Genomic DNA, 25,131 nt, shown 5'->3' on the forward strand with positions numbered 1-25,131 from the left:
TATTAAAGTAAATCTAAGAGCGAAAACACTAAGCTCTGGGATTGAGAGAGCAAAGCCTGTGCTTTCTGATTTTGTAGCACGATCATATCATATAATGTGTTCTCTGTAAATATCAACATAGGAATCTCCTCTTTTCCATTTTTCTTCCTGTCCTCTCACTGGCTGACTTCTCCCTGCTGCTGCACCTTCTTTCTCTCCCTCCCTCCCCCTCCCCCTGAGCCTTGCCTCCCTCCCCTTTCCCTTCACTTCCCTCCCACTTTTCTCTCTCAATCCAAAGAGCACTCAGTCTCTGCGCTTCTCTTCATTTTTCCACCCCAACATGTTGGAAGGGGGAGAAAGAGGAGGATGCTGCGCTCTAGCCTCAGTGCGTTCTTGCCACCTCCCCGGCCGGCGCGCACTGCCTCTGACTCAGACTCAGCCTCAGCTTTCAGTTGTCTCCGCCTGAAGGACCTAAGCCAGGAGAAGGAGGAGGAAGAGGAGGAGGCAGAGAACAAACTGGAGCCCGGGAGCTGTCACTCCAGGGTCCCTAACAGGAACAGCAACAACAGGAGAATACAACAAAACAACTGCTGCTTATCTGTGGTGGAAACTACTCATACCTCAGCAGTGGCCACCTCCTCCTCTAACTCCTCCTCAGGCTTCCCTCCCTCCTCCTCCCTACTCTCAGTTCCAAGATCCATGTGGCAAGAGGCAATAAGAAGGAAGCGCTATATCCTTGACCGGACAGGAGTGTCTGGTGAAGTGGATAAAGGAGGCGGAAGAGGAGGAGGTCAGGACAGGAGGAACAGGTCTCCAGACTGGCTGTATGAGTCCTACTACTGTATGAGCCAGCAGCATCCCTTGATTGTGTTCCTGCTGCTCATAGTGATGGGAGCCTGTCTGGCTCTGCTGACTGTGTTCTTTGCTTCAGGACTGGTGAGTTGTTCATTCAACAACATACAGGAACACACACACACACACGAACTGCATAAGATGTGTGAGCACTTTGCATGGGGGGGGGTGGGGGTTGCGTGTGTGTTGGAGGGGCAGATACATCCTGGGAAAGTGATACACATTCACACTTTATGTGCACAGATAGATGTGGACATTTATAGACTGAATTGTAATGTATTTAAAAATGTTCATATTTATACACACTTGTGCACAAGTGCCTGTGCAACAAATCTATGCAGGCACATGTGGACTCTCGTCATCTTCACTGCGGGAATAATGTGAGGAGAAGGGTTGAGGTAAAAGTGAGGGGGGAGGATACGGGGCTCTGTTATTGTCTGAGCTCAGGGCTGAGTGAACTACAGAAAGGGGATCAGTTTCTCCCTGTCACTATTTTGACAGGGTTATCTTTACTCTAAGAACCTGGAATTCAAATTCAAAGCAAGAGCGCTGTGAAAGGTCATGCTGAACTAGAAAAAAAAAAATACAAAATTTATGTACAGTTTTTGAGCTTTAACGTTAAATAGTGTTTGGTTGGTCACATTACATGAAAAAGGAAAATGTTTTTTTGGGCAGCATAATATATTGTCACAATATTTTAGTGCATTTACTAATGTGACTGTGTTATTGGTTGTTGCGTTAGGAGAGTGCCTCTCCAATTTCTGTCTCTGCTGAGTCTGCTATTAAGAGGGGATTAGTCTAAAACACACTGAAAAAAGGGGGGGAAGTGATGCACACCCAGCACTGAAACACACAACATCACATGGTTAAAGAGACCATTATCATTCAACGAAATCTTGCTTGTTGGGTGCTGATTTAAAAAGAGGGGAACAATCCTGCGTAACAGATTGTGTCCACACTGTGCCAGTATTTGTGGTTAGAGACACACAATGAAGACAATTTGTCGAAATAAACCAAATCCTGGATTGCAATAAGGAATAGTTAGAATTCCAAGAATGGACAAAATTTACTTTGCAATTAGTTTTTGATTGATGTCACTACTACACAGGGACTGTTGTATTTACGGTGAATGGTTGTTAAATGTCAATTTTATAATAATGTTCAGTCCAATGCGAGGGCATATAAAGTCAGCTTTATGATCTCAGAGCTCAGAAATTATGAGTTCCCAATTACAATATATATGTTCAAATAATATACTGTATGCAATTTTAATTTAAATTGACCGAAATGGGTCCTGAAAGAATAAGCGGAGACATCTTTGAAGATCACGTTGCCAAACTTGTGAAGATCCACATGGTCCAGCACTAATCCCACAAATTGAGATTATAAATCTTCATCTGGCCTTTTTTTTTCGCAATTTTCTCTGCTTTAGCAAGAACAACAAAAAAGGAAAAGCTTTTTTTTTTTTTTTTTAGTACCTCCAACCTTATTCACAACAAACATTTAACCTGTGATTAGTGGATGTTTTGAATTTGGTATTTGGTATTTTCGTTAATTGGAAGAAAGCAGTCAAGGTTAAAGAGAACTGAAGTACCAATATACTGTGCTCAGTACTTTTTAAAATTCCAAATCACTCCTGACACAAATTGGCATTAATAATCCAAAAATGAAACTCTGAGAGCACCATTCATTCCCATCTCTGTCATGTCAGTGGTTTTAGTTTTTAACGGCGATGCCTTTCAATTCATTGCCATAGTTGCTCCATGACAGTATTTCACTGTGAATTTACTATGTGTACTGTCTGACAGGGTTTGTGTTAAAAGGTGTGCTAGAAGTGTCAGACTATTGATTTTAAAGCAGCTATAACATTAAGTATTAATACAGAGTTAGACCATCAAATCCACAGAGCCAAACTTGAGGGTCTTTAAATGGTTTTTGTGAATTATATTCTCCGACATTACGACCCAAACAGTGTGAATCAGCATGTTGTGTTCATGCTGTATTTGTAGACATGAGATAAACATCTCAGGGACTCTTTTCCTGCCAGGCCACCATTTGGGCTATCCTCTTATTTCTTCCCATCATCATGGCATCTCTCACCACCTCATATTTCTGTCTCCCCCCTTTATTTGTATCCCATCATCCCTCCATCCTGCTGGCTGCCTGACCTAAATCCTGTACTGTTTTGGAGCTCTGCTCAGGGCGAGACAAACTCTGTGTGGCTCTCTGCAGCCATACACACATCCTCTCCTGTCCTAGTACATCGACTGAGCATGAGAGACAGAGGGGAGTTGGGGGGTGGGGGCTTACAGAGGAGAATGAGAGAGCCGCGGAGAGGACACATGCAATAAAAAGCAACGATGAGCAGCCAGGCTTTGAGGGAAAACCGATGATAGAGATAAATTAAAATGTTGTAGTATTTAGTATTTAATTAGCACTGTCCCAATCAGAGCAGGTAATTATTGGTAGGTAGTTCACTGTTGGATTGATGATGATTGGCAGATGTGGCAAATGTCTTAAAGATTTCCACGCTTGCACAACCAAATGTGGCACATCCGTGTAAGTGTCCCTGTCCTGACCCGCCTCCACCGCCCATTGCTCCGCTCATTGGATTAAATTCTGGCTTTCTAGAAGAAAAACAAGGAGGGCAACACAAACATCTCTTTTTACTGTGCAATCCATCTACATCTACCTTGAAGAAACTCCTTAAAATCTTTAGAAAAATGTTCATATCCGTGAGAATTTCAGAAAGTTGAAGCCACATCTATTATGGATTCATGTCTAAAAATCCATTATGGATGTGGCTTCATCTTGCTGCTGCTGGTTAACACTGAGGATTTAAGGGATTTTTTTCTGCTGTTTCCTCAAATATGCTCAAACATGCTGCTTAAAAAAAAGAAAGTTTGCACATATAAAACGAGAGCAATCAGAGATTTTTGACCTCCCCCCAGGGTAGACATGGGCACAAGGAAATGATACATATTCCCCATTCAGATCAACTGCATCTATTAATTTATTTAGTTTGGAGATCATGTGATTTTGTTTGTTTTGAAAGAACACAAGATAAGGCAATGTATTGCAAAATGACAATTTTATATTGTCCCAATTATTTTGATCTGGATCACCACCAAAATGTAATGGGTTCTTCCTTTGATCAAAATGCACTTGTGCCCCATTTGTTTAATGAAGATCCGCTCATTAGTTTTTGAGATATTTTGTTAACAGACAAACAGGTAAGATTTTATAACCTCCTTGGCGGACGCAATAAAGATTTCTCTGAAGATCTGCATGATCAGTATGCTAGAAGTTTGTTCATGAAGTGTGTCGTTTTTTCTTTTGCAGGAAAATTTTCTTTTTTTCTGATTCTCTCCTTTTGATAAATCACAGTAATTCTGCTTGTCCCTCTCTTACGATGATTTCTTCTGTCATGTCCTTTTGCAGAACGTGGCGGACCACGTGGCCTTTGTAATCACCGTGCCCACGGCACTGGCTATTTTCCTGGCTGTGTTTGTTCTCGTCTGCATCGAGTCCATCTTCAAGAAGCTTTTACGTGTTTTTTCCTTGGTCATCTGGGCTTGCTTGGTTGCCATGGGTTACCTCTTTATGTTCTTTGGTGGGATCGTCTCTCCATGGGATCAGGTAAGGAACAGATTCGTTCTGTGGTGTTTTCATGTGTTGCAGAGGAGCACCTGGACATTGTGTGGTGTCTCCCATTTATACCTGCTGTTTATTCAGAACACTTATGATAGATTCATTGGACTTCAAAGTGTCCATACACTGAGAGAAAATACGACCTGATCTATGTCAAAGAAAGCACAACAAGTAAACACACCATCAGTTCCGATATCTTGTATCTTTATTGTCTACATTTGTACAAATAGTATTTTTTATCAAAATAAAGGAAACTTAATTAATTTGATTTTAGGACAGTTTAACAACAGTCAATAGGGATTTTGACTGGGCAGCTTCAATTCAGACATATTCTTCCATTATCAGTTCGGGGAAGCTTTTCCAAGCCTGGGCGCCATCTCCAAAAGGCAGATTTTATTTCCTTGAAATGATACTGATGCTTACGACAAAAAAAAAGACATCACAATAATGTATTTACTGGCTCCATGTGGTGGTTGTTCCCTTCACCTTAATGGCAGCGCCCTTGCTGCAGTTTGTCGTTGATGACAGTCACACTTGTTTCATTCCCATTTCTGCTCTCCGTGCCTCATGAAAGACAGGCCAGCCCCAGCAGCACACACACAGAGTTGAGCAGAGGAGAGAAAGGTCAGGTGAAGATAATGTAACCGAAGCTGACAACTGTGCTTGTTACATTACTGTAAGTGCGATGAAAGTGCACTGAAAGCCAAGAGGGTTCATTGGGTGATGACCACATGTGAATTCAGGACAAAATATCAGCATGAAGTTAAATGGTTTGCAAATGTATTTGAAGAGAATTTAAATTGATTCCTCATTTGTATCCTGATAGGGCATTTGCACGACATGGCATGATTCTGATATTTGTCTTATCTTTTACACCCAAGCCCAAGTAATTGAACTGGTTTTTTTTGGAGAATACTTGGCTCTGGTTGTGCAGAGTGTGTTACACTGGCATTGCAGCGTCATATGAAGAAATTGGCAATTTATTGAATCATAACATCAAACTATTTTGACACATAAATGGTACAATATCCACATTTCTACATATATATAAAAATATATGGTTACACATCAACAATAACGCGTCCCTTTGCCTCAATGACTGAAATAGTTGTTGTTTATAGTTTGAACAGTCTCCTGGTGATGTCTTTTGAAATTACTTTTTAACCATTTTACATGTGACTGCAAAGCTACGTCTGTCAATAAATGGTTTAAGCTGCATTTTTCGTTTGTTCATTTCACCTGCATCTGATCAATTCATTACTCATCTAGTTTTATTGATCTTTATACCAGATGCAGACGTCTGTTTCCCAGAGTTTAATTAAATCATCTGTTGTTTGGACCATGAGCCTTTCTAATATGCAAGCAAACTACATATGTACCTGAACCAATTCATTGCGTGCACCGGCATTCATTCATTCATTCATTCATTCAGTCAGTCAGTCAGTCAGTCAGTCAGTCAGTCAGTCATGTTAACTCCTATCTTGTGATAGCTCTTTATTAATGTTACTTTTGAGGCAATTCAAGGGCCATTATTCCTTAAATTCACGTTCAGAGTTTAATCCCAGAACGGATTATTTTGGAAGCTAGTTGTCTACATTTGCAACATTTTGCAGAAGTTTCTAAACTTTTTTCTGGAAACTTTAAAAAACTGATTAATTAAAACACTGAGCATGGTTTTCAGAGACAGAAATCGGGGCTGTTTGATTATGGATACTGCTGAAGTTCTCATCTTTTATTTTTTGAATTTGCTTGCTCTTTTTGCTTTTAAAATTAATCAGGTTTAGTGGTGAATAACAGATTACATGGGGATCTGTTATCAAGAAAGCTAACCAAATAAACATGCATTAAGTGAATATTTCCATTTCTCAGCATTAAACCCATAATCATAGTGCTAATGTTCATTTACACACGCACGCACACTACTTTTCCTTGATTACTTGAAAATCTCATGGACCCCAGAGGCAGGGGAAGAGACTCGATCTGGGTTTTATTTACTTACATCTGTTCTGCTTGACTCGTCTTTGACATTATACCCAAACTGCTCTCCAGCCCCAATCGTGTTTTAAAGTCTATCATGTGACAGAGCGTAGACTATCTTCTGCTTTTAATGTGGAGTGTTGTTATCAAGGAATTGAAGTCGTATGAAACAAGACACAGGAATTTAACTGGCCTGGGAAATGAAGAACATGTCTCTTATCTCGTACCCTATCTCTTTTGATGTCTGACCTACATCATGAATCAGGCTGTCTCTTAGATGCTGAATCCTAATTTTATCATGACTTTGTCTCTTCGTGCAAAAGCTGAGAAAATAATTTGGCCATATTGAGTGTTTATGACAGTTCTTAAGGAGCTCAATGAGAGATATCGGAATGAAATATTAATGGGATAAAAACTGCATTATTGAAGCATTGGCCATCTGTTGCTTAAAAGGATAACCCTCCATTCAGAGCATTAAATGGCTCGGCCTTCATCAATAAGCATCCATTATTAATACTGTATAATGAGAATGAAGTTGATTGTTCACGTTAGTTTTTTTTTTCATACAAGCTGATTACAAAATCAAAATGAATGCTTTATCATAAGGATTATTATGGTAGTTTACCAGAACTAGACTGACAAAATACAACAGCTTGTGTAGCAATAGGCCCCGTTTACACGACAACGTTTCACGTGACAACATCTACTCTCTTAAAAAAAGGGGGGTGTTTAGTCTGCAGCAGCAGACACACTGACAATCATGTAGTTAATATACTGGGCCACGGGGGTGCAGTCGCTTGTTTTTGTAATGAAACCACTCAGACGTGTGCAGAGACTAATATTCTATAAATGAGAGAATCCGACATTTGTATGGACTGATGACGAATTGGACGCTATCAGAGGTGGTTCGGGGCCATAATAGAAAATACTGTAGCCAGAACTTTTGTGCATATCAAGTTTCATTTGACAACATTGTAATTACATTTCCTTCTATTCATGTTTAATTATTTTGGAAATCCTGCCCATATTAAGGACAGTGTATTTTCAAACAAGTAGAACAGAACAAAGATTAGTTGATGGTAATTTAGAATGGTTCTTATTTTGAGGATTTTCAGAATGCATTAGCTTGGTTTAGGGATCAGCACCCTCAGCACCCTCATGTGAATGTTCCCTGTTTGGATATATGCAAAAACATGTAGACATAAAGCTGCAACAATCTTACAACTATGGTTTCATGTGACAAGTGCTGTCCCTCACTGCCACTCCACGCGTCCTGCAACAGGGACTAATTGAAAACAGCAAAGCCATTTGAAAGCTGTACTCACTCACTCACCAGTGTTTGGCAAGAGAAATGTCGAGTGTGGACCTGTCTCTCAAAAAGAGGTAGCTAAAGATGCACTGATTCACACGCCTCTCCATTCATTCCTTTTTTCTGTTCCCTGGAAATGTCAGGCCATTATGCCATTAAGGCTTTGTCACCGCTGCATCTTCGCTGTGTTAATTAACACTTATTTGAAAAGACATTACCGTCGATAGGCTCTCCGGTCTCTGTGTTTTCAGGGGCTTCTTGCCGCTTTATAGTTAAAGGAAATGACTAATTAAGGTTCTCACATTGCTTCATCTCAGTGTTCAGTGTATTCATTTCACTGAGGAGAACAGAAAACTTACATCATGCAGCAAAAAAAGTGCATGTGAACATCTTTTCACGCAATCAGTAATTTAAAAGAAAGAAAAAAACAGAAGCTTTGAATAATACATAAGAGATGTTTGCCAATCACCCGGAATAATTAAAGGATTAGTTCCCACTATCTTCCAGATTGAGTAATGGATGGACATATATTTACTTTTACTTTACTGTAAATCAGCTGGATTATATAAACCTCTTTACTAGGAAAATAATCTTAACGGCCACATGATTATGGATTACTATAATTTAGGGGTTAACTGTATAACACAGATGATGTCTTTGTAATAGCACTTCTGAGTGAGTGGGATATGTTAGGGATCTTGTTGTTAAACCTGGCATTTGTGTGGGGTTTATACTTTGCAGTAGTTTCTCTCAGAAAAGGCTCATTGATGGACATAGTCCCATGAAGTCCTAATGGAGTCCATGGTTCTCAGCCTTAACCATCACTGAGCCAAGTAGCAAAATAAAGAGAAATGTTTTGCAACTGATTGTCCTCATGTGGCACAAACGACATCCAAGTGGTTAAAATGAAATAAAATTCAATTGATTGAAGAACGTGTCTACATTTAACCATTTATATTTTGTTGAAACACAAAGAAAGAACATGGAACAGATGATTGATGAGGTCAGTATCGAGGACATGCCAGTAATCCCTGAAAGTGGACTGGGTCAGCACTTTTGGGCATGTAATATTTTGAGGGTTGAGCTGCAGCATGCAATGTCTGTAAGATTATGGCAGTTGAAGATTACACTGGGTTTTAACAGTAAATCTGCAGGAGGGACAGGAAGGGATCATTTTAATCTCCAGTAAATTTGCAGAAATTAAATGTCTTCTTTTGTGCTGTTACCACAGGTTCTCTAATACAGGTTAATGTCTCTCAGCAGCAGTTTGGTGGCACTAAATGTCACTGTTGAGCAGAACTGACCAAGTGTGGGATTGCTTGCTGGCTGACGGAGAACATGAGCTTGGTTTAGACCAGAAGATGCTGCCTTTGTAGCGATCACACACTTTTTGCAAGAAATGAGAAATAGGCCCGTATCAGAATCTGATCCGAGGTGTCAAATTACAAACTAAATAGAAATTAATGTAAAATTATGTATATAATGCATATGCATATGCAAAGAAATCTTCACACTTGTTTTTCTAAATTAATTGGAAAGGGATTTCCTTTTTTCCAGAACTGTTTTCAAATGTTACAAAACAATAAACTGATATCCTGAAAAGTTACCCATGTGTGCCTGTATGCTTTCTGAAGTTCTGTACAGTCGCAGTAAATGTTTGCTACTCCAATTAAATGAGAGCTTTTGGTACATTTTCGAAGCGTCTCCTTAATTTACAAAAGTAGAAGAAATGTTAATTTTGAAAAACAGTTTTATTTTTCAGAGTTACAATGTGAATTCAGTAACTTCATAAATTGTGAATAACAATAATTTTTTTTCTACACATGGATACACCAGTTGCTCTGCCATCTTTGAAATATCTGAGGTTACACCTTTCCCATTCCCATGACTGATACAATCTTTAATGCTGAAAATGAGCTCATATGCTATGTGGGTGTAAAAGTGTCTCTAATAAAAGGCTTATCGCCTATATCTCCAAATATATCCAGAGAGGATCTTTAGGTTAAAAGTCATGTTGGCATGTGTTGCACTTTTCCTGACCACTAAAGTTCTTGACTTTTTTTTAATCCTGGACTTGGACTCAGCTCTGCAGTGTTTCCCAATTATATTAACAACCAATCTTTGAATCTGTGGTCACCCTGGTGTTACTGTGCAGACGCTAAGTGGAACGCTGCTACAGAGAAGACACATTCTGAGAGAAATCCAGGGCTAATTAAATACTTTCTGCGCTGTAAGAAGAAGGTGGCCATGAAAAGTAGGGGGATGAAACAGTGATTAGAGAAAGGGATTCATGCTCTCTCATCACCTCGCCTGTCATGTAAAGCCCTCGACTCATTAGGAGTGGTGGAATTTTTTTCACATCTTTCATGGACAGTTGACGTTACCGTTCCATTGTGAGTGGTTGAAAACAAAAAGGTAGTGCCCTTTCTCACAATACGGAATATATATAAACATATATATATGTGTATGTTTGTAAAAACACAGACTGGTTGATTTCTTATGTCAATAATTATTTAATGAAATGTATTTCATGCGTATCAGCTGTCAAATACCATCACCCTTTCCCATGTTTATGTAATTATTAGTTTGTGTCCCTTGGAGCTCCAGAGCTTCTCTTTTGATCGATAACTATTTAAAACAGGGGTCTCAAACTCCAGTCCTCGAGGGCCGCAGCCCTGCACGATTTGCATGTCTCCCTGCTTCCACACAGCTGATTGTAATGAGCAGCTCGTTATCTGGCTTTGTGCTGAATGTGGTGATGAAGCATCAGGACATTCAGGGGAGGGAGACGTGGAAAACGTCCAGGGCTGCGGCCCTCGAGGATCTGAGTTTGAGACCCCTGATTTAAAATATATGACAAGTAGAGTCCTGCGCATATACTTCATTTACTACAGACTCATCTCAGCAGAAAGAAATGCTTGCACGCACACGCAAACTGGCCAAAGGCCAAAACATCAGTTATACCTTAGTAATATATTAACTATTTTCCATGAGCACTGCCTTCATTCAGAATGGATTCAACAAGATGCTTGAGGTCTTGTTCTATATTGACAATTCAGTATTGCACTGCTGCAGATTTCTCGGTTGATTATTCGTGATGTGAATCTCATGTCCCACAACATCCCAATGTTGCTCTTTTGGACTGAAACCTGGTGGCTGTGGAGCACGCCAATGAAGGCAATGTCAAGTTCATAAAAACAGATGGTTGAAGATCTGGAAGTAGCCCTCAGAAGATGGCACATTGTGGTCATAAAGGGAAGGGCATTATCAATTATAGTGTTTACTCCAAATTGTGATCCCACTATCGGAAGTAGAAATCAAGACTTATCAGATGAGGTTGATCCAATTTTATACTTTGGTAAGCCCATGCAAACTGCAGCCTCAGTTTCAGGAGTGGCACCCCGTGTGGTCTTCTGTGGCTGGAGCCCCTCAGCTTCAAGGTTGTGTGGTCAGAGATGGTCTTCTACATACCTGAGTTATAATGAGTGTCTATTTGAGGTACTGTGGCATTTCTGTCATGTTCATTTAGGTTGGACTTCCAGTAGTGCTTTCTTCTTTTATTAACTTGTCCATCATCATTTTCATTGGCACTTGCTACACACTTGCATACTCTTGAAGCTGAGGGGCCTGGTTTGGTCACTTGTGGGATTCATATTATGTTCAACGAGGTGGTGGTAACTTGAGTCATTGATGTACAAGTAGATGAATGGAAGTAAAATGTCTTGCATGAATATATAGATTTATTTAATGTTTACAGTTTATTTACAACATGCATGGTGTGTGAGAATTGAATTGTGTCGGGAGTAGCCCATGGTCAGATGGTAGATAAAGACAGTGACAAGCACTGCCACATCTGCAGGTGCAGAATGAGATTGGAAACATACAACACATTGGAACTGCTGAGCAATTCAACTGTATTATTTCATACAGTTTCGTGCTGTAAGCTTTTTAGCACCCGTGATTCCGCCTTTAATCCTACCAGAGAACATCCCAATTGTTTTAATGCGACCAAATGTGAGGATTTTGTGGAATAACTCAGAGAGATTTGTACAAGAAAATGTGCCAAAACAGTTGAAAAATTACCCAGCATACTTTGCAAAGCACAGAGAAAAGCACCACCTTCACATCTGCACTTGACACAACCAGCTTTTAAAAAAAACAACCAAAAACTTTATCAATTCATCATCAGGTCCTTCCAATTTTTATTCATTCAAGCAAGATGTCATATTCCCAAGGAATTTACAATGAAGGACAGTGACGTATAGTATAGGAGGGTTATTTTTCAGACCCCATGAACTGTCACAGTAGCCCAAGTTAAACAACAACAACAAAAAAAGCAAGAGTTATTGTATTGTCCATGGTTTAAGGGTGTACTAAGTGAAAGTGACTAGTTTTGTCATTTAAGGATAGGATCACCAAATAGCTTATAATTTCTTGTCATTGAAGGAAACTTTAACTACATCTAAAAAAATTGCTAGTTGTAGCATCCTTTTATTCACTGAAAAACTACTGACTGGTGTAGTAAAGCAAGTTTTGGTCTATTATTAGACTTTGTTGGCTTTAAAAAGAGGGTGAAGTAAGGTGAGTACTTTGCAGTGTGTGGTGTTGAAGTTCTGTGCTGCTTCTGCTCCAATAAGCACTCAATACATCATGCCCTGCTTTTTTTCTTGCTATGGACAGCATTATTATGATAGGCTAGATACTTGGACATCTTTTAAGTGGTTGAAATGGTTGCATTGCCAAAATACGTGCGCTGGTTTTGAATTAAAAGCTGTCAATATCCAGGGTCACCTGTGTATGAAAGGTAGTATGATTATCATGATAGCGGTATCCGTTCTGTTCTTTATGTCAGTACACGTTTTTTCCCCCACACCCTCTGCATACCAACAAGCTAAATGGGCATCCCCAGTGCCAGAAATAACACAATATCTGTCCAGTACTACAGTACTGTGCAGCCGAAGGGACACACTGTCAAAAACATAACAACATTAGTTTATGTTGACGTGCTCAGAGGGACTGAAGAAGAAATTGTTACATTATAAACAGCTGTGAGCAGAGTACACTAAGAATGCAGGGAAAATAGGCAGATAGACACTCCCACCTATGTAATCCTACATTATCCACCTGTTACTGAAACATTTTAGGGTGCTGGGGATTATTGCGCATCCCTCCCAATTATGATTAACTCTGCATTACTGGCAGACTGGAAATTTTTTTTTATAAATGTATTCAAAATCTCAGTAAAGCACAGCTTTTATCACTCACATATATTGTGAAAATCACAATTACTCTCAAAGACACATTTTATCGCTACATGTGATTTGATTATTTACAATCCACACATTTGGTGAAATAGTGTTTGACTCCACTGGCAATAAAAATTATTATTTCTGACCCCTCAATTGTCACGCCTGCCACAATTATGTCCATTACAACTACATTAGATTCTGCTCTGAAAATTTAAATATATATTTGGAAGTCTTCTCATAAATCACTGTACCAGGTAAGTAGAACTAATGTTGGAAATGCCCTTCCACTCTGAGTAAAATCCAAATATCAAGGATCATGCAATAAATATTTCTGCGCAAGTATTCCCAGGAAGAGTTTGTATGGAGCACACTTTTGCATTTTCAAACCTCTGATCAATTGGATTCTTATCCTACCCCCCCAATAAAGCCCCCGCTGTTTGCTGATGGCAAGGAGAAGGGCTTATCTGTGCGGTCCAGCCACTGCCCCTCACTGAGGGATGCCTGGAACCTGTCCCATGTCCTCTTCCTCCTTCTCTCTGTAACCCCCCCCCACACACACACACACACACACACACACACACACACACACACACACACACACACACACACACACACACACGCACACACACAAAACGAGGCTAATTTAAGCCAGAAGACCTGGAGAAAGGGGAGATCAGGCAGAAGAAAAGCCCTGTCAGGTTGGAAAATCAAAGAAGAGCATAGATAGTTTTTGGGCACAAGAGAGTGATGGAAAAATCAGGAAAGCAGAGGGAAGGATGATAGAATAAAATGAGGCAGAGCAGCGAGGGAGCTATGAGCTTACCAACCTTTAACTTATCTTAATGAGTGAACAAGCCTCAGCTCACTGAGGAAATTACAATATAAAAATGACAAAGTACAATTTCTCATTAATTCTGGATCTTCACTGTAAATGGATGAATGTTTTTTTTTGTTTGTTTGTTGTTGTTTTTTGCAAGATTTAATAAGAATAGCGAGAAATTAAATTGGTTATTAAAACGCAGGCTGACAAACACAGTGCATACTCACAGAGACAATCACACCACATTGTAAATCTAGCCAGTAAACTCATCTCATCTACTGTCTGTGGACTAAAAGCCTGACGTAATTGACACACCATCTCTATAATTTGTTTTATGAACCCTCCTCAGTGTCATTATTGTGAAATGATTCACGATGCAGAAGCAAAGTGGACAGTACCATGATGAATCTCAGTGGATAAAAAAAAAACAAAAAAACAATAGCAGCCTTCTTCACTTAATTGCTGGAGACAATGTTCTTTACATGCTCTTCTTCACCACACTGACGGAAGTTCTTCACTGTGCCATTACTGGAACACGTATCAAATACGCAGGAGAACTCGGCAGGTGTCTCATCCCCTGCAGCCTCTCCATTATCCTTGGTATTCGTTCATGATTGAGTTAGTGGCATTGGATTTCAGAGCATTAATTTTGGAAAAAGGCTATCTGGACTCTAAGCAAATTATGTTTCTATGCTAGATGATAGTTGGCAGCAATTAGCACCACTCCCATGTATTGGGAATTAAGTTAGTCTTATCTCTTCTAGCATTTTGTATAAAGGCAACTCTTTTAGGCACCAGGCAGTCGAATGTTTAAGGCAATGGCTTCTGACCTTGAATACGTAGAGGTAGTTGTTGGGCCTCAGGAACTGTCCATTGGTTTTATATTGAAAAGTTCTGCCGGTGGACACGCCCACTCCAAAGAAATATGTTTATGATGTTAACATTCTCCACCCGCCTTTGGTTTCACTGCAACATTTTAGCAGATGAAGGATCAGAGATAGCACGTAGAGCCTTTTATAGAGACAATCTGGAAGACGCTCCAAGGAAAAGAGGCTAGAAAAAGTACGAGTTTAAGAGACATCACCTCTAACATCCAATTGTCATTTTCAGGTAATCGCTAAAGGGATCTCTGTTACACCTTTGCTCTTTTCATATTATAAATTCTCTCTGGTATGAGATGAAGTCCACATCCAGAAAGTGCATGTGTAATGTATGAGTCTACTGATCTTACACCGGTGGCCTACTTCAGCTGAAGCAGCCTTTGTCTGCTCAACATTTTAAAAATTCATGTCTTCTGAGTATTTTTTTTTTTTTTTTTTTGACAAGGTGACAATAATGATCTGACTGCAGCCTTAAACCTCCACACCCACTCTCGTAAGGACAATTGTTACTGCATCTAAATGTCTTTTCACCCTTGGGACTTTTTTATTTCCCTTACCAAGACACTCTTGTTCCGTTTCCCTGGTTGTTCTCATTAGCTGACATACCTTTCCACAGCGTTTTCTCCCACACCATAAACATGTTATTCTTCACTCTGATTTTTGTGTGCCACTTACTAATGATTGTGCTTTGGCAAATACATAATTTCCCTTTCTGCCTACTTTCCTGCTCCTGCCTCTCGTTTCAGCTGTCTACATGTTTGCATTTGGATCTGGACTATTATTGTCAGTATTACTGAAACATGACGCAAAAAAATAAAACAAGATTGCACCCAATTACAGCTCAGTCAGGCAGTGGTACAACAGGATTATAGACTAGGTCTCTCTGGGGCTGCAGGAATACAACTGCAATGCATACAATTGTGTTTCCAGTTTTGTTTTAAGAATCATTGTCAACAGAAAACCCTTTTTTGTCTTTAAGTGTTGAACTTCCTGCTTCTCTCATAGACTTGCATGTATACAGCTATAGAGGAATATACAGTAATTATTCTACCACCTAGTTTTTGTATTTTTGCACTGAATAACCCCAGTATATTCCCGTCTCTGTCCAAATACTAGAAATGATGTAATATTTCCCAGAAAGGAGATTAGTGCAAATACTCGTACATTTATGTCGAAAAGTAAATGGTTTACGAAGAACAGAAAATGGAAACCCCAGACTGCAAGTCCAGAAAGATACCTGATTAAATGAAAATAAATGGTTGAGGTGAAAGCTGAGCAGCTCGACAGCATGGCGGTCATACTTCTGTGACCCCCTACAAGCCCCAGGAGACAAATTATTATAGACTTGGAAATGGTCAGATATTAAATTTGGCAGCATGGAATGGAATCCTGTCAGTGGGCTAATCATTACTTGTCTTTGCCCCAAGTCATAGGATGTCAGAGTTTACTCACCCTGACGTGTATGGCCCCTACAATTATAGGCTGTCTCATCAACGCTGTTGTTCCACCAAGGCAAGGAATTATAGACCTGTAAGTAAAAAAAACCATGGGCAATCTACCAATCCAACTATGCCTACCTATTGTGAAGAGTGCAGGGAATGAACTGTTGCCTGAGTGGAATGCTTATATTGTCTATTTTATGGCTTTTAAAAACTCTTAAATTCCTGCACATTGTATGTTATTGTTTAAATTAGCATTTTTAAGTAAACAGTGAGCATTAATCCATTTGAAGCTATAAATTGGACAAACCAAAAAAAGTCACGTTGGCTCCTTTATTACAGTATTAGTATTGATTGCTGTTTTTTTATGACAATCATCACAGCTTCCATGCTGCAGCCCCAACTAAAGGCACAACGCGATATTTTCGATCCCAAAATCCAATAGATTGGTCCTTGGATGATGACCAATCATCCTTGAAGATTCCATGCAATTGGGGCGAGTAGTTTTTTTTTTTGCGAACAGCTGGTAAAATAGATACAAACCAATAAATATATCAATGTATGGATAAATAGATAAATAAATAAATGCAGACAAAAATATAACCTCCGTCTCAACTTACGCTGGTGAAGGTAACAAAGCTGGAGAAAGTGCAGCTTGACCTTCAAGGAAAAACAACTGTACTTCAAACCCAACATGTCACCTCTATGAGTCACTGAGCTAGACCCTGATTCTGCTGCTCCCTGTGGTGGCACACTGCGCCCAGCATTTATCGTGAAGGTTAACTAGGATAGGAAATGCAGAGGAGTAATTTCCCCAAGGGGAATCAATAAAGTATGCCTTCTGAACAGACATTACAGAAATACCCAGCTTGCACCAACTGTCCAAACAACATCAGCACCCGATCATGTTGACTTTTCCATCAAGAATAGTTCAAGGAGTACGGTAATAACATTTTTTGCTAATCTTGTGCACTACCCTGAAAGTATATGTGCAAAACAGATTATACGTGACCAGAGTGCCATACAGTGTGTATTTAATGACTATGAATAATTTGTAATACTATGGTAAGCCCTTTGTATCCAATTAAAACAGTCAAATGACAGTCAATAAGGAAAGGTGGATGACTTTGGTCTATTTTAGCAGAAAGATAGGAAATTTTGATGATATCGCTTCTTGTGCCCGAAAGATGGTGGAACTGATAGAATTGTCATAGTGTAACAGAGATTTACGTGGCCTTTGTTATGGCCGTGTGTCCAAAGATTAGAAAAAATAATAATTTGAAGTGTTCAGAAAAAAGGAGATTACAAGGGACTGTAATGTATTTTGAAATGATGCAACAAAACAATAATTTGCAGATTTCTATGGAGGTAAAAAGCTGCTCCACATCAACTTTCTATCTTATATACTTTGCTTTTTCTCTGAATACAAACGCTACTAGAATTGATTTATTTTTTTATGCACTTCAATTTATCCTTTTAAGGCATACCGTTAGTGAATGTAGATGACAAACAGGATAATGTGATCCTTGCACATTTATATATGTCATACTCAAGTTTAGGAAATTCACATTGCACGGCATAGCAGGGAATAAACCTATATAAAGTAAAACAGTCTGTTGGTTCCTTCAGATGCAAGGGACAGGAATGATGAACCAAAAACGAACAATCAGGGGAAAGAGCTCAACCTCATAGACACATGAGAGAAGAAGGAGAAGAAGACACAGGTGATAAGTGTTGAAACAAGATGGATATAAGTTCACCTGACAAGGTCAACCTCATGTGAAACGTGAAACGCTTGACAAAACCACTGCACATTTGACATTTTCATCTGTTGCTGGGATATTGCTGTGGTTTGTGTAAAGCAAAAAACTACAGACTGATAATGAAAGTAAATGGGCCTACATGTGGAATGTATTGGAGGTTTATACCTGTTGTAGACATAAATCTAAGATTAAAATACTTCTTTCTATCAAAGAATCCTTTGACATTTGCCACGATGTACATTCACTGCTACAGTTTGTTTTTACAAAATGTAGCAAAGGGTGATGTTTGTCTCCAAAGCCTAACAGACGGGGTGCTGTTTGACTCTCACCCTCTCCCTCTCTTCGGTTTCTTTTCCTGTCTTCTTTCCATCTCAGTGCACCCTAACCGAGCTTCCCCACTGACCCTGAAAATAAACTTAGAAAGGTTAACCTGGCACCTGGCTGCAGTACATCAGAACACTGGTTTCTTTCTATCCATGAGTGGCAGCAGATGAGGGACTTTAACTGTGCAGCAGAAGGGCGTAGTAAGAAATGTGTGCGTAGGTATGTCTTTGCACGTGGAGCTTGGATCTAAAAGGAATCACTCCACAGTCAACATTAGAGGTGGCACTTTTGAAATGCAGGAGCTGATTGTCCCATTTTCTGCTTCCTGCAATCAAGAGTGCTCAGGTAAATCAAAGATGCTGAATATTTTATTTTTATTTCTTCACATCATTTAAGCTTGTTTTATATCACATACGTATTTTTAATGGAACATATGAAATAGTGCATAGATATATTTTGTATTAAAAACCAGCAGGGAAAGGTTTCGGGCTGTGTTTTTTTTTTATTCCCACCTGTATATTATACTCTATTTCATACAAGTCTTTCTCTCTCTTCGCAGGTGTCATTTTTCCTGTTTATTGTGTTTGTGGTTTACACCATGCTGCCATTCTGCATGCGGGACGCCATCATTGCCAGTGTGCTGACCTCTGCCTCTCACACCATTGTGCTAAGCGTCTCCTTATCCACCACCGCTGACCACATGGAGCCTATAGTGTGGCAGGTAAGGTCATCCAACTCTAACATGAATACAGATGAACTATATGTATTACTTCAGAAACAATATAATGATAATCCACGCTAAAGTACTTCCAAAGAAATATGCACAAAATGTTGACCCTCAGTCAACATAATCATCACATACCCTCTTTAGATTAAAAAAAACAGCAACAACAAATCATATTATATTTAAGATACGGTGTACACAATGAGCTTTCTATATTTCATTCTGCATGAGGAAGAGTTTAGTATCATTCATCTTTTTTCCCAAAGGTCTGCTAATGCAATAGTCTTCTACAGATAAACAATGTTTCCTCATCTTCCTAACAAAATGGATATTGTTAGCACAAAATTCGTATTTTTAGCAAACAAACAACAAATATGACCTTTAACTAAATCTAATTCAGAAAAAAACAGGTGAACAATGGACGTGTGTGTGTGTGTGTGTGTGTGTGTGTGTGTGTGTGTGTGTGTGTGTGTGTGTGTGTGTGTGTGTGTGTGTGTGTGTGTGTGTGTGTGTGTGTGTGTGTGTGTGTGTGTGCGTGTGTCTTGTGCATCATTAAAAGGTCACTTCGTTCCAGCAGTATGGCTGTTAGTATGCTAAAGGTTTAGGCAGTTGTCTTATGTTAACACAGATGACAACACATACTTCAATTAATTTGAGCATATTTAAAACTTAATTCCTAAAGTCAGTGTTTGTCAGCACTCTGAAGGCACAGTGAACTCAAGGCGTTCCAACAGGCATGTCATTAAAGTCAAACCTCGGCATAATGGAGAGTTAAACATTTTTAAGAAGCCCTGATGCACTCATTACTGCCAGCTCTGATATAATGTTGAGGATATGTTTACTGCACAGAGAGTACCTGTCTCCAGACAAGTGGGTAACAATCATGACCTCTCTGTTCTCTCTGCATTCGACCACTTTCATGTCATTAAAAGACAGCTGCATCTCCTTTTGCTACCTCTTTGTGAGTCTTAAAAGATGTGTAATGATGAACTTGGTACATAGTCTCCAAGTGTAGAGCTGCTTGTGACTGCAAAATGTGTTTTGGTGAAAATCTGTCATCTCCATGTCAGTGGGTTAGGGCATCATGAGGGCAAGGGGTTCCCTAATGTAAAACTCAACAGCAAATACAATCTTCTGCAAATGCACTGGCGATGAATAAGGTAAAGTCAAAAACGTTGCTTTCAAATTGAGTGTTGTGACAAAAAACTGGATTCCATTTAATGTATTTTTGGAGTCTTTTGCCTCTACTGCGGAGTTTATAATTGCCTCATCACTTCACCACAACACAGGCATCCTGTGTGTTGGGGTCAAATCAAACAATGTGAGTTTACTCTCATAGACTTCAGCATATAAAGGTTTCTACATATAAAACACATAATTGACAGCGTCAATTCTTGAAAATATTACCCTTTTTGACTTGTTTGGTTTTCCTGTGCAGGTACGAGTTTATGCCAGATTGGTTGCTTCCTTGCATCCTTCTCTGTGGTTTTTTTTTTTTTTTTTTTTTTTGGCAGGAACCTGTTTCTGTTCCCTCTTTTGTTTCGGGACTCAATGATGCTGATGTTCTGCTCTTCAGATATGATTAGTGAGGTTGGGTGACAAGATGCTCAAAGGGTCCTGGTTTCTCGTCAACCGGTTGCCAATGTGACGGTTTGCAACACGGCAGCATGCTGTCTAATCTGTTGGCAAATTGGCTGTCACATTTTTGACAATACACTCTCTGATACATGTATTGCCTCTGGTTGTACAGTGAAGGGGATTTTTTTTTTCATCAATGTGGTAATGAGTACCAAACTATATTAAAATACAAACTCAATTTGTTGACAATATGTGGACCATATGTATATTAGATGCCTCTGACTTATTGACTTACATGAGCTCTCTAATTAAGGTTCTGATTATGTCACCAAGATATTTACAGAAATGAAAAAACTTAGTCTGCCCCTATATTTTCTACACTCAGGAAAAAAATCAACACTTGTAAGCAAAATCTTAGTTATTTAATGTTTTTTTTTTCCTGCTTAAAATGTTCAAGATGGAAATGAACTTAATTCACATACAGCCCTCTGACTTTTTGTTTGTTGTGTTGTGTTGTGTTTTGTTTTGCTACACTCAAATATGAACTAAGTGTAGCCACAAAATGCCCAAGGGGGTATCAAGAGAGAGAGAATCATGCTGACATTCTCACTGTGTCAAGTCCATTAAGTTTAACAGTGCTGGCTCATTGGATTACTAATGAGCCTGCTCATTTATTGAAGAGGTGAAAGCCAAGCTGGAGCCAAATGCCCGTGATTGCAACATTTATAAATACTTTGTCATGTGTGAACTTTGTTATTGACGCACAATAGCATTATTGTAGTTTTGCTTCATAGAAGCATGTGATCATATTTCAAAATGTTTCTGTTGTCATCGGGCACCTTGGCAAAAAAGCAAAGTTTTTACATAATTCAGCTCATGGTTATTGCTGTTATTAATGCTATTTATACTATCTTAGTAGTAGTAGGAATTAATTAGTCATTGTGATAGTCTTTTTTTAAATATTAGGCTTTTTAAACAATATTTAGCACACATTCTTTAAAAGTTTTTTTTTTTTTTTTCAAGAAATCATTTTCAACGGTTTACCGTATATGTCATTTCCCAGACTTAAGAGAACAATTAAGGACTGACTGAGACAAACATGAAGAGTTTTCAGTCCACCAACTCACACCAAGAAATTCATTGTGAAGGAATCACCTGCACACTGTTGCAACTGGTTTTCCTTTGCACATGGTTTAAGAGTAACAGCAAAAATAGTCGTCATTGAGCTAAGCTCTCTGAGGTAGATAATCCCAGATTCCACCAGCAGGTCTTAAAACCCCTGAGAGGTCACGCTCCCCTAACCCTGCTGTTATCTGTAATTGAGTACCAGTAAGGTGAAAATGATGTGCATAACCTGTGTGTTCACACAGCTGACCTTTGAGATGGTTTAGAAGATGTGAGCTCACATCTGTCAGTTGATATAGTAACACTCACGTTTAACTGAGCATGGTCTACTGAGTGCTAAAACACAGAATGCATCAAATCACCTGTTTTGAAGTTCATTGATCATCCTCTGAATGAGGGATATTAAAGCTTATATGTATTAGTTTTTGTACAATTCCAATGAAAATAAAACAACCCAAGAAGAAAAAAAAAACCCAGTACAAAACACTTTTTTCAGGAGTCAAATCACACTTCATGGAAATATTTTTCAGTGTACAGAAATATAGACGTACTATAGCAGACATATCCTTGGCAACTCAGACGCTGTCATGTACTGTATTGTTACACGTACAATGTGCTCCAAGGCCTACAACGTTCTGATGATGTAATGTTATTTATCGAGAAATCATGAAGTATGTTATTCAACTTATGTGCTGCAGAAAAGCCCTTTTAAAAGTATCTTACAAAAGCCTTTATATTTTTTTTGTGCTTGCTTTCACTCGTCTGCATTCTGCTCAGAACCCTCATCTCTGGACACTGCCCCGCAACACAAAGTTCACACTATTTTGTCAGTCTTTTTTATTGAAACAGGCGGTGGTGAACAAAGCCAGCCTTGTGCACATTACACCCCTTTTTAATTTGTAGAAAAATACCTACGGCTTTGTGTCGTCTTTCAGCATTTGGAAATGTTCAGGGGAGAGATAATAAACTCAGTACAGGACGGTGAGCAGGACATCTGTCCCAGATTCAGTGAATACAGGTGAACAGAAGCACAGCCAGCAGAAACACACTCATGTATTTGGCCTCTGACCCTGATGTTTGCTTTGAACACATATAAAGCAGTGACGGGCACATAATTGATGTGTTCCTAATGTTTGATGTATTCTTTAATCGTACAGGACAACTTCATCAGTCTGTATACAATCTATCACTGTTCAAAGTTTAATATTGGTTGAGACTGGTTTTATTACATAGTGGTTCTGGAGAATGCTGATGAGTACTCATGGCTGAGTACGATGAGTACTCATCGTTGAAAACATTTTCACACTTTGAACAACTACAAGGTGGTGTGTTTCTAGACTGAGAGTGAAAAAGAAAAGTCATGAGTCAAATTTTCTGAATTAGAGGGTGTTAAGGGGACAGTGTATAGGCGATGAGGGACAGGTGGGGAATACTTTTACAACACAATGGCTCTAAATGTTTAGATTATCTATTGTGCTTATAAGTTTCAAAATATTCAGCCCAAGGTTATCTTGGCTGGTCTTTTTACATTCACCTCTCATCGCAGACCGCATCCTGTCATAATTGTTTCTATAATAGGGCTACTTTTATAGTGCTGCTATGAGTTATGCATGAGAAAATCAGGGCATGTTTAGAAATGGAAATGAACAGAAGAGAATAAACCTCTCCGGGATGCGCAGCAGGAATTTGCTGTTTTGTATTGTAGATTTTTGGAGAATATAAAGAATGAAGGTAGTACAAGGTTACTTGTAGAGTTGGGGTTTTATCATTAGCTTTATTTTCTGTTTGTAAGGACTGTACCTCAAAATAAATCACTGTATGCAATACAACATTGCTATCTTGCAAACGCTCATGATTAATTTTTCTATTCTCTCTGTCGACACAGAAATCCAAATATATTTGACCATTGAAAGTAGTGGGACAGTGAAAATGGGTTTTGATTGAGGGTAGTGATTAAGCTGCCACAAGGGCCACAGTTTCTGATGTTCAGTCTTTCATATATGACTTGAATATACTATGAGCTTTGTCGCCAAATTTATTTAACTTTGAATCACAACGTGTTGTATTTTTGTTCTCCATAACAATAGTAATCAAGAGACATTCAGGCTTCCTACCTGAATTAGCACATTTCTCTAGAGTTGATCGCACAGATCAACTCTAGAGAAATGTGCTAATCTAGACTTTAAGTACACAATTAGTCACTGCATGGGTTTAGTTAAGATACATTTTTTCCTCTGTCTTTTTTACCTTGTTTTTTGAGGAACGTGACAAATGAAAAAAACATGACCAGTTTTAGTGAATCACCGAGCAGGGCCAGTGTCGAGTTCTATATCCTCACATCGCTTTGTGTGCTTCTGCGGCCTTCAGTTTGCGTGGACGTTTTCTTTTAGATTACTCATCCCAAGTGAATGAGAAATAAAAACTGCATATTTATGTGCCACTTTGCATTTACGTAGTGTCACTTCAGGATGATCACTTTATTACTTTCTTTTCTAGTTTTAGCACTTTATGTTAAACCTTGGATCTGTGTCATTAAAACACATTACTTCAAAAACCTGCCATTGTTTTCACATTGAAGCAGGAAAAAAATAACTGCTGTACTTCTTTTTACAGTCCTGATGATTGATTAATGGTGTATTTGTTTACCATGTAAAATATAGCTACAAGAAATAGAAGGTGGCAAACGACAAATTATTTGTACTTGGTTCCTGAATTTTCAGGTATTTGTATTTTACTTATCTGGTTCAATCTTTGGTAACTCTTCACGTTCAGTCCCTACCTCTGAAACACAAATATCTCTGATTTTCTGCTCCTTAATAATACATTTATGAAACAGCCTCATGACTACAGTCATGACAATTTAACTGCATTTCCAAAATGAGAGGTTTGAATGAAATGTTTGTAGATTTTTTTAATAGAAATTAATATAGTTGCTGATTGATATACAGTATGTGCATGTGCTCACTACAACACCGTCACCCAAAAAAGACTCCAAAAGAATCTGTATTTCTGTCATTTAAAGAATGAATGCTGGGGAAGAAATTGCCTTTACTTTTCTTTTTTAAAAATATGTCCAGTACATCCAGTTCACCCATGAACACCAGCATACTTTCATATCATTTCTGTAGAATATATCTAATTGATACCAGTTCTACATGTCTGTGTTCTACTCCTGCACAGATTTTGGCCAATGTTATCATTTTCATGTGTGGCAACATGGCCGGGGCATACCACAAGCACCTGATGGAGCTGGCACTCAAACAGACTTACGAGGACACCTGCAACTGCATCAAGTCCCCAATTAAGCTGGAGTTTGAGAAGCGACAGCAGGTAAAATAATCAATAACTATTACTGAGCAGAAAGTAAAACAAACGAGTGAAAGTCATACACAGGAGAAGCACAGGAGAAGAATCTGTCCCAGTCACGATGATGGTGAATACAACAAGTTTAAAATTTAAA

General features: G+C 38.9%; 1 protein-coding gene across 2 annotated transcripts in view; it reads left to right on the top strand.

Moving 5' to 3' along the window:
- Window positions 1–330: 330 nt before the first annotated feature.
- adcy2a (adenylate cyclase 2a) overlaps window positions 331–25,131 on the top strand; it is a gene marked incomplete at its 3' end in the record, with an annotated part of 49,263 nt that continues 24,462 nt past the window's right edge. For both annotated transcript variants that reach the window (XM_080500619.1, XM_080500620.1), the window contains exons 1-4: window positions 331–915; window positions 4,273–4,470; window positions 18,804–18,965; window positions 24,852–25,001. In XM_080500619.1, the coding sequence (XP_080356745.1) occupies window positions 346–915; window positions 4,273–4,470; window positions 18,804–18,965; window positions 24,852–25,001 (1,080 nt within the window). In that variant the 5' untranslated portion in view covers window positions 331–345. The remainder of the gene's footprint in view (window positions 916–4,272; window positions 4,471–18,803; window positions 18,966–24,851; window positions 25,002–25,131) is intronic.

The sequence above is a fragment of the Blennius ocellaris genome, assembly GCF_963422515.1.
Source record: "Blennius ocellaris genome assembly, chromosome: 8".
Taxonomy (NCBI): Eukaryota; Metazoa; Chordata; class Actinopteri; order Blenniiformes; family Blenniidae; genus Blennius; species Blennius ocellaris.